Source organism: Diadema setosum, chromosome 14, assembly GCF_964275005.1.
Source record: "Diadema setosum chromosome 14, eeDiaSeto1, whole genome shotgun sequence".
Lineage (NCBI taxonomy): Eukaryota > Metazoa > Echinodermata > Echinoidea > Diadematoida > Diadematidae > Diadema > Diadema setosum.
The window spans coordinates 34432272-34443109 of record NC_092698.1 but is presented as its reverse complement, the minus strand read 5'-3'; the positions used below and the strand labels follow the sequence as shown (position 1 = coordinate 34443109).

At 35.4% G+C, this 10838-nt stretch overlaps 1 protein-coding gene across 1 annotated transcript; it reads left to right on the top strand.

Annotated features, from left to right (window-relative positions):
• Positions 1-868: 868 nt before the first annotated feature.
• Positions 869-4371, top strand: LOC140238310 (collagen triple helix repeat-containing protein 1-like). Its single transcript, XM_072318245.1, has 4 exons — positions 869-943; positions 2006-2161; positions 2899-3106; positions 4223-4371. Exons 1-4 carry the CDS (start codon positions 869-871, stop codon positions 4369-4371), a joined length of 588 nt encoding a protein of 195 aa, XP_072174346.1.
• Positions 4372-10838: the final 6467 nt, after the last annotated feature.

Sequence of the window (10838 nt, the reverse complement as noted above, 5' to 3'; positions counted from 1 at the left end):
TCAATGTTAAATATTGTTGAATTTACAAAATGCGAACAACAGTTGTAGTAAAATTGTGTCTATAACAAACCGTCTACAGTTATGATTTATTGAGAAAAATACATGTAGTTATATTTCCTTATGCAGTAGACTTTATTGCGAAATTGTTATATGGTAGGATGTTTTTCCATACAACAACTGACCCATATGCACATGCATCAAAATCCGTAATGTGAGAACTCGAACATTTCTTAAATCACTGCTCCCAATGTTAAACAGTACCTTTAAGTCATTACACCATTACACCATGTCATTTAAGCATTTGAAGGATGACATTCAGTAATTTCTCTTATGAATGTCTGAAATGCTTCATCATGGCTATTTCTTTGTTTTTATTTTGTCTCTAAACCCAAAAGGTGTCAGAGGCATTATGTCCATCTCAGATCTCGTTGCTGTGATATAAGATAACAAAAACAAAAACGTTCCGTCCATTTCCTTTTACGTTTTACTCTTGTAAAACAGTGAAATCATTACATTATAAAACCAAAGGTGCTAAAGATTTCTCATGAGATGTGCAACAAATTCTGTATCGTGTCTCGCTCATTACTTCCATCAATGAATACAAGTAGAGTGCGAGACACAACACCGAAATTTGTTGCGCATTATGCGAAATCTTTGTCATGCTAATTACCCCGCATCGATCTCAAAGAGGAGGGGCAAATTGCCTACAATGACCGATTGCTAAAACTTAAAATTCAGACGTCTTTCAGCGGGGACTGAAATCCATAATCTGCATTAAAAAAAAAAAGCGCATGGATCGATAATAAGGTGTGCAAAGAGTTAGAGTGGTGAGCAAGAGATAGACAACGAGAACTCCAAGCAGTCCAAAATGGCCGTGACTAAACCCAACTGCTTGTTTTTCCTTCTCTTAGTCAGCGTGTTCATTGGCGGATCAATTGAACAAGTAAGTCATTTCATAAAGTTATGATTTTCAATACCTGTCTCTCTTGTACTGCAAACCATTCTTTGCCCGTTTATTCTCATACCTTTACGTTCATCTCCGCTGAAATCAAATGACGTTGAGCAGTTTCAGTGTCCTGAATTGTTTACTATTGTGTTTGCTTCAAAAAGATGAACTCTGACGAGCGTGAGAAAGATGCTAATGATCATTTTATTTTGAAAGTGTAAAGGGTGTCAAGATTAGCCTTGTTTACAGAATCGAGCCCAAGTATTCAGTTGGAATGCATGATAAGTACAACTTGTATTGTACAGTGCTTTTGATAGAAGCATTGGCATTAATAAGCTTTATTGGACAAGATTTTCTATTTTCATTATGGTTACTTTGCATTCAAGGAAGAGAATATGTCATCAAATGTCAACGGAAACATGACCAAGTTAAAACAATCTACGAAAACATAGAAACGTGTTTTCAGTGACACTATTTTTTTTTCTGAAACTCAAAAAAAAACTTGGTAATTCCAGTCAAACCTTTGAACAAACCTATAATATTGTTATCCATAAAACAATACTTCTCTATAATGATCAAATGGCGTATTATATCAAGTTTCTTTCTCCTTACATCTTGAAGGATGCAACCCACTTTTCCACCAAGATTTTACTGCCAGATAAGCCATGGCATCTACAAATCTTTTCTGAGGTAGACATAATATAGCTATGAACAATATTGCACTAAATGTCCAGCTTTATAACGTTTATATCATTTATATCATTATTTTATTCTATTTCAGCTAATTTCATTTCATTAAGCTTTCCATTTCCAACAGAGTTATATACAATCGTACACAACATGATTTTATGGGTACAAAATATCTAAAATATTTACATCTGCAAGTGGATTGTATGACAGAGGTGGTATGAGCCCAGTTGAAGAATGATAAAGCCTCACAAGCCAAGTCATATGCACTTATTGCTTTTAGCTTCCCCGCAGGTGTATTCTTCACCAAGATAGTGCCCTTACACATTGTCATGCTTGTTTTCTCTCATATCATCGTCCATTTTACCATAGTGTGTGGGACCGGAAGGCCCACAGGGACCCGCAGGGGATGAAGGTGATCAGGGGTCCGGGACCAGCGACACTTGGTATGACGTCATGCTGGCCAATAAAAATTGGAGACAGTGTACATACAATTGGGCATCGGGATCGGACAACGGAGCCGTTTACGTGAGTGTCTCTATCTGCACCATTAGGGAATACATTCATGTTAAACTGTTAAACTGTTTGTTTTTGTTCAATGTATTTTAGGTGCGATGAATGAGGCATCAAGTCGGACAAGGGTTTGGTATGTTAACGAAGCAAACCATGACAATACCCCATTTTTTTCAATAGAAATATTAGTCTCAACACCCCACAACATCATCAACAAATCTTTTAATGCTTTGTATTTGCGATGTAGTTCTAACAAGGCAAATGGCTTCAGATAATTATCGACTATGTCAGCGGATGTTGGCTGCTCCATTATAATGGCGCCAGGCGCTTCGGGCGGCATCGACACGTGATCGTAACACTTCACTTGCAATATTACGCTGTAGTGTTAGAACTGCCGTTATAAACAGGGGAAATGCGCATTTCATCGGAATGGCATGACTAATTGACAATAAGAAAACGTTATCACAAAGCTTATTTTAAACAACTCTTCCATTAAGCTTCTTAGAATAAACTGATGAACCTTTTACTGTAGTATGACCGAACAGTCGTCTGTTCATCTTAAGATTGTTTCTTGAAACACATCTATATTAATTGTTTAAGAAGAGTCAAGGGTAATATACTATCGTAGATAAGGGACTCTAAAAGTAGACAGTCTTTATGTGGTTTGATGTGCTACATTTGAAGTTAAAAAAAATCATTGAACTTGATCGCCGACTTTCGCTCATGACATTTCTTAATTATCTTTATCGAAGTCGTGTTCGTTTACGAAGAACTCCGCTACGTCGTCGCTCTACGTCGCCTTCAGTGGCTGCACTCGTCTCTACGGGTGCCACGGCTGTTGCTGCCGATGGTACTTCACCTTCAACGGTGCCGAGTGTAGCAACCCGCAGGTCATCGACGGCACCGTGTACATGGCCCACTACAGCAGCGCCGACTTACATCGACATAGAACGATATCAGGTGCGTCTTCTTTCTTTTTCATCTTTGCTTTCTTGGTTGGGGATGTGACTGCTGTCTTGAATTACAAAGATGGGTTTGACGTAATGATGTATTTGGAGATAATGATAATAAAGGAGATATTTGTGGGAGTACAGTGGTATCATGGTGGATTATGCGCTTGACATTTAAACACGAAAACCTGGAATTTTATTCTTGGACAAGAGCTTTTGTCCATTTCGTCCATTTTGACTCAGGCTTAGCAATGGATAGGACTTAATGGCAATGCTGGGGTTATCAAAAATGGCAGAACTCTCTTGAAGAACAGCGCTTACACAATAAGGCTGCATTCTTATCATTGCATTGTTATGGTTACTTAGGTGATGTGGTAATGAAAATATTCATGAAACAATCTAGTAGGAGGGAACAACTGAACATGTTCTTTACTCGTATTGCAAGTGAATAGAACCCAGCCCCCATTAAAAACAGGCGGTCACCGAATCCATAGATCTTCCATTGCCAACGCCATGAAAAATGATCAGAATGAAGCAGTCTATTAACAGTAAGCATAAATACATAAATACAAAAATTTGAGATGAATAGAAAAGAGAGAAAAGTAAGGAAAATATATGAAAGAAGATAGAGATGTTTGAGACCAACAAAAAGAAGGAGTGAAGGGGGAAAACAAATAAATGATGATGAAAATTATAACGGTGGTGAAGATGATTTAACGAAGATATGAATGGAAGTGGTTTAGAGAGAAGTGGCATAATGTGATGATGGTTACGAAGGTCTTATACTGATTTGAATAGAGGTAAATATCCTGCAGAGGCGACCATTTTAGTACAATTCGATCGAGGCCACACCATGCGCCATGATAGTTATCCATACAGATTAGCCTGTTATAATACGACTTCCATTTTCTCACGGTTCAGTGGCTTTGACGGACGAAGATGCCGATGTTGGCAACGATGACGACAAGGGCATGTGATGCGTCAGAAAGATGGCGCGGATTAGATGAGGTCGCATTGGTAGTAGTTGTAAAGTTGTCGGTGACTTAAGCTGATATCTTTATAATGGTTTTAATTTCTCGTTGAGAGAAAGACTGAATTTGGAATAATTGTATGTCCCCTTACACAGGCATATGTGACGGCCTCGCAGCGGGAGACATCACTGTCGCATTCAATGTGGGAGCATGCAGCGGCTACGGCTATTATGACTGTTACACTGGATGGAACAGCATTTCAAGGATCATCATTGAAGAATTACCGGCATCACCCTACAGCTAGTTTGGAGACGAGATGCATCAACGACCGAAAATTGACTCATGTGTTCACATTGTTTACGACAGTTTAACACTGACTTGATATAAACGTCAGTGGCATTCTCTTTCCGTAAGAGCATTTCCTTCGAGTCGTAACAATATAGATTTCGCTGAGGAGAGAGTATTTTGTTTGTTTTCGTCTTAACACTAACAAAGTCAGAAATGGCATCAGAATGGAGCAATTTCGCATCCTCAGCAGTGGTATTTTCTCCCTTTTCAAACCTTTTCTGACCTTTTCCTGAAATAAATAGACCTCATTAACCTACTGAGTATCAGGAACAACATTTCTGAAGTCTATGTTTTGTATCGTGATTGCTGTTATTTGTTCTTAGTGTTTTATAATGGCGACTTTAAACTCTCTTTCATCATTCTGGTAAATTTGTTGTTCATACATGATTGTTTTATTTCAATTGCACTATATCATATAAAAATCTTGTCATCACTGTAATGTAACAGGTTCTAAACTTGGCAATATGGTTGCAATATGAAAATTCTTGTTCTTTCTGGAATTGCCAAATTTTTGTATTTATATTCTGATTTGTGTAAGTTTAATGAATTTACCAGTCCATCTATTTTTTTTTCAAGTCTAGGATATGCAGGAAAATTCAAAGGTGCCAATCTAATGGGGGAGGGAGATGATTTTACCTATATCAAAATTACCCGAAGACTTGAAAAATTAAGACAAATGTATAGGTGTACTAAGCCAAAGTGTTCGTTGAAAAATTCTGAATGCCGTAACTAATCTATCTGCTCACCTAGCTTTGCAGGACATGACGTCAAAACCATTGCCTCACCGTATAACAACAATATATCTGCAAAGTTTACAAATTCTAACTTCATTTGGATAATCATGAGCTAACATTATTATTTATTGCGACAGTCATGTAAATTTCAGGCCTTATCAACATGTTAATCCAGGTATCTGGTGATAAAACATTACAGGACATGCGCACGGCCCTGTAACATGCTTGCAGGGGCGGATCCAGGAATTCTGTAAAGGGGGGGGGGGGGCAACTAATATTCTGGTGCCACTTCCGGGTTTCATTTCATTTTTTTTTCTTTTTGTTTCTTTTGTTTTTAACGAAAAATAAAAGGGGGCGTGCGCCGGTTGCGCCACCCTCTGGATCCGCCACTGTGCTTGTGTTGTTGTTTCGATTATTTTTGATAGGATTTTCTTAGATTTACATGGAGAAGAATAATCATCATATCGTTATGAATTTTCAGAGTTATACCAGTATCAACTTTTTTTTTTTTGGTGAAACCGAAATGCAGCATGTATTTAAATCTATTATTTGACGCTGAAGTTACATACTTCTAGAATTAATTTCTATAACATTATCCCTTCTCTGTTTATGCGACTTTGTAAATATTGTCGCGTTGTGCAGGTGAAATGTCTTTAAGATCGCTCGCCTTGGGCTCATTAAAACCGTGCAAAAGATTAACTTATTTAAATTAAATGATGCTCTCATGTGCACTTGCTACGTGGTTGCATTTATGACACGTACATGTTGATACTCTATCAAGAAATTCTCCCATGATCTAATTTTCAGCCTTGAGAGACGATAATATGTGTGAATATATTTGAATAGTGTTAGAGGATAAGAAGAAAGTGTAGACATCGACTTGTTGATAGGTAATGCTGCTCCAGTCAGCACGATAATACAATGTACAAAACGAAATAAACTAAAATGTAATGAAAGTTAAAGTGTAAAAAATAATGTTCCTGCACTTAAGTGTTTTTCGCCTTTTATCTTACCTTGATGCCGGTATGAATATATAAACAGGTTAATGTTATATGTGTATATATAGTACATAGCCCTATACATTTATGTGTGTTTGTGTATATATGTATATATATATTTATACAATATAGTATATAGGACTATATATACATTTATATATATGTGTGTGTGTGTGTGTGTGTGTGTGTGTCTGAGAGTTCGTTCTAGGGCTGAATGGTTTGAAGAAGGAGAAAAAAACACAATATTTTGAACAATTGTTACAATCTAATAAAAAGAAAAGTGTTATTAAGGAAATATATGATAATAAAGAACAGTTGATAAAGGATGTAAATGGAATAATGAAAGTAATAAGGTTATTTTATGAAAAGTTGTATTCTAATAATGATGAAAATATTTATGATAGAATTTGTGTATTTTTTGATGATATTCCGAAATTAAGTGAAGAGAGTAGAGAAAGTTGTGAAGGGAAAGTTAATATAAATGAATGTTTTATGGTTTTAAAAGAAATGAAAGGTAATAAAGCTCCTGGAAATGATGGTTTTACAGTGGAGTTTTATCTCACTTTTTGGCCAGTTCTGGGGCAAATGGTTGTAGATGCTCTGAATGAGGCATATGATGAAGGGGATTTATCAATATCAGAAAAGCAAGGTGTTATTACTTTATTAGAAAAAGAAAATAGGAATGTATTATACATCAAAAATTATAGGCCAATTACACTTTTGAATGTAGATTATAAGATATTATCTAAGGTGTTATCAAATAGAATTAAAGAAGTTTTGGGAGAGATTATTCATTTTGATCAAGTTGGGTACATTAAGAATAGGAATATAGGAGAAGCGGTAAGATTAGTAGATGATATGTTATTTCATTCTCTGCACTACACAAGTGGGTTTTTGGTCACAGTGGATTTCGAAAAAGCGTTTGATTCAGTTGCACATGAATTTTTATTTTGGGTCTTACATAGGTTTGGTTTCGGCGATTCGTTTTGTTCCTGGGTTAAGGTGCTTTATAAGGATATTAGCAGTTGTGTTATGAATGGAGGGCACTCTACTGGTTATTTCAAAATCAAGAGAGGGATTAGGCAAGGTGACCCCCTGTCTCCGTATTTGTTTTTATTAGTAATTGAAACACTGGCACAAGTAGTAAGGAAAGATAACACTGTAAAAGGAATATGCTTTGAGGGAAATGAAATAAAGCAAATTTTATATGCGGATGATATTTCGTTGTATATAAAGGACATAAAATCTTTAAATAGGTTACAGTATATTTTTGATGAATTCGGGAAAATAAGCGGTTTAATTGTAAATAAAGAAAAATTTAATTTTTTGTGGATGGGTAAGGATACAGAGAAACCTGTATTATCTGTATCTGGAAAATATGTTGATGCAGTTAAAATTTTGGGGGTTAATTTTGCAAGAGATGTGAGGGGGAAGAATGAGATCAATTTTAAAGAAATATTAAGTAGAATAAAAAGAAGTTATTAGGATGGTGGAAACAGCGTGATTTAACACTCATGGGTAAAATTCATTTGTTGAAAACTTATGCATTATCAAGGTTAAATTATGTTTCATCACTCATAGTTGTTCCTCAATGGATATTTTCTGAATTGGATAAGATGATTTTTGAATGGAATGGTAATGGTAAAGACCGGGTAAAAAGGAATTTTATGTATCAAGATTATGTTAATGGGGGACTGCGAATGATAAATTTCAAGCTGTTTGTTAAAACGCAACATATTATGTGGTTGAAACGTTTATTGTATGGTGAGAAGAAATCTGGGTGGAAAATGTATTTTGATTTTAGTTTTCGATCACTATAGGAGGAAGGTTCTTATTTTTATGTGATTATGAATGGTCTAGATTGACATTGAAAAATCCAGTTCCACCTTTCTACGTAGAAATGGTTAAGGTATGGCAGGAAATTGATAAATGTAGGAATTTTGAAGATGAAGTGATGAATCCAGTTACATTTGATAATAGAAAAATATGTATAAAAGGGAAGAGTATTTTTGATTGCGATTTATACGAAAAGGATGTTTATAATGTACATCATATTTTACAAGGAGGTTTTATAAAACCCGTTGGGTATTTTCGAAATTTAGGTATCATGGGAAATAGTATATTTAAGATAAATGATATTTATAATGTTTTTCCAGAAAAGTGGAAAGAGTCCACAGGGAGTGCAAGGTTTCAGCAAATTGATGTATTAAATTATTATACACAGGTGAAGATTTTTGGTAAAATATTAGAATTTCAAAACATTAAGTCAAAAATATTGTATGAGTATTTTGTTACAGCTTTACAAGAATTGTATACCCTGGAAATAAGATATGGTGAAGTGAAGTATGATTTCAGTGATAAGGAAAGTGGAAATTTATTTATTAGACCTAGAAGCACGACTTTACTTAGTAAACATAGGGAATTTCAGTTTAAGTTGTTACACGGGGTGATATATACAAGGGAACATTTGTTTAAGTTCGGTTTTGTGAATGATAATCTTTGTTCTTTTTGCCAATTGGAAAGGGAAACTTATTCACATATATTTTTCGATTGTGCGAAAGTAAAGCCGATATGGCAGTTTCTTATTGAGTATTATGATTTAGTTGAGTTAGAAGAATTAGAATGGAGAGATATCTTCTTGGGTTTACGAGGTAGTTCAAATCGAATCAAATGCGTGAATGCCTTGATAATTTTGATGAAAATTGTAACATTTCGGTCAAGAGAACAAAATAAGTTACCCAAGATGGAAAAGATAAAGAAATTTGTTTTGGATTTCATAGAGGAGGAAATGAACGTTGCAGTTAAAGCAGGTAAGCTTGGCTTTCATTTGCAAAAATGGGAGCAGTTGAAACTTTCATAGAGAGTGTTGTTGTTGTTGTTGTTTTGGGGGTTTTTGTGGTGTTTTTTTTTTTTTTTTGCACATTGATAGTATGAATTATATATTATTTCTTTTTTTTTTAATCTTTCTTCCCCCACGTCAGATGTATGGTCAGTTTAGGTTTTAGCCGTATTAATGCTTAGGAATCGGTATATGTATCAGCATTATGGTGGTCACTTTTTTTTTTCTTTCCCATGTAAAACGTTTAGTTAGCTTCGGTTTTTGGTGTGTGTCTAACTGTCAAAGAAACAGGTAATCAAGATACCACACGTATGTAGTGTGAATTGGCGTGCAAATGTTGGTGTTTGTGAGTGCGCACTTGCGGGTATGTTGTTGTTGTTGTTGTTGTTGTTGTTGTTGTTGTTGTTGTTGTTTTGGTTGATGTCTAGTGCATATATGGGTGTGTGTGTGTTGAGGGAAGGCTACGGCCGGGGGGTATGTTAGTGGGGAAATAGGTGGGGATGGTTAGGGTTAGGTATATGTAGTTAGGTAATAGTAGATAAATGGTTAAGGGGCTAGGCAGGAATATGGTTTGTTTTGATGATATACACATATGGTTATTTTGTCTTGTACGGGGGGAGGGGAAGGTTGATAGGTTAGATAAAAAAAATGATGAGTTTTGTTCGGTTAAGTAAAGAATGCTTTTTTTATGATACGTTTCAGGAAATGCTGTATTCTCAAGAGAGTGTAAGAGAATTTAGGTAATGAAGTGGATATTGAGCAATCTGATCAAGTTGATCAAGATTTTTTTTCCCTTTTAAGAGTTATACTTTATCTGATATATTTATGTATATAGCATGTGCTCTGCCAAAAAAAGAAGAAGAAAAAACACAAATTTCTTATTGGGTGTGTGAGTGATAAGGCACATTTGGATTGGCTTGATTAGGCTGATCAAAATAGCTTTTTCTGAGAATTATGCAGAATTTCATGTCATTTCTCTTATAAAAACAGGGTATGATTTGGTAAAAAGACCCAAATATATCGTACTGTATGTTTGAAAAATGATTTAGCAGCACAAGAAAGAACAATACAGCTGCTTTTTTTGTTGTTGGTGGACATATTAATTTTATTGTTAATATGGATTTGATATTGAATGAAACTCAAATAAAGAATATTATAAAAAAACAGTGTGTGTGCGTAAGTGTGTGTGTGTGTGTGTTACATATGTATAAATGTGGGATTTGTGTTTATGTTGTATGTAATGCAAAATTCCCCAAAATACAATTATATGCTCAAATTATTCTGAAGAGTTGGCAAAGGATTTCTTTGTGTCGTATGATCCCATCGGAAGAGTTTATCGAACTTTTTGTTAGCACAACACAATTTCCATGAGGATATATTTACTCGAGGGTGACTTGTTGGATTACACGTTTAATCATCTGCTTAAATAATGTGCTCTCTGTTTTCTTAACCAGCGCTGCATGTAACCGATGAAATACATATTTGGAGACAGGTAATGTTTGTATCAATTTCTTACTTTTCCAGCGTTTTAAATATCCATTATCAGTAGCAACAAGCGTTGTATACTGTAACAGTCCATAACAAATGACAACAAGTAATGTGCAAGACACAACCGATATTTTGTCGCACGAAATCTTTGTTATGCTGATTACTCCAAATCGATATCCAAAGAGGGACGAATTGCCCACAACAGGACATCGCTAAGGTCTAAAAACTTACAGGCCTTTCAATTCAGCGGTGAGAGAAAGCCTCACTCGGCATTACAGCACAAGAAAAGGGCGTGGATCGATAACAAGGTGCTCAGAGCGTTTGAGTGAGCAAGACATGAAGAACAAGAGCCGAGTCGTCCAAA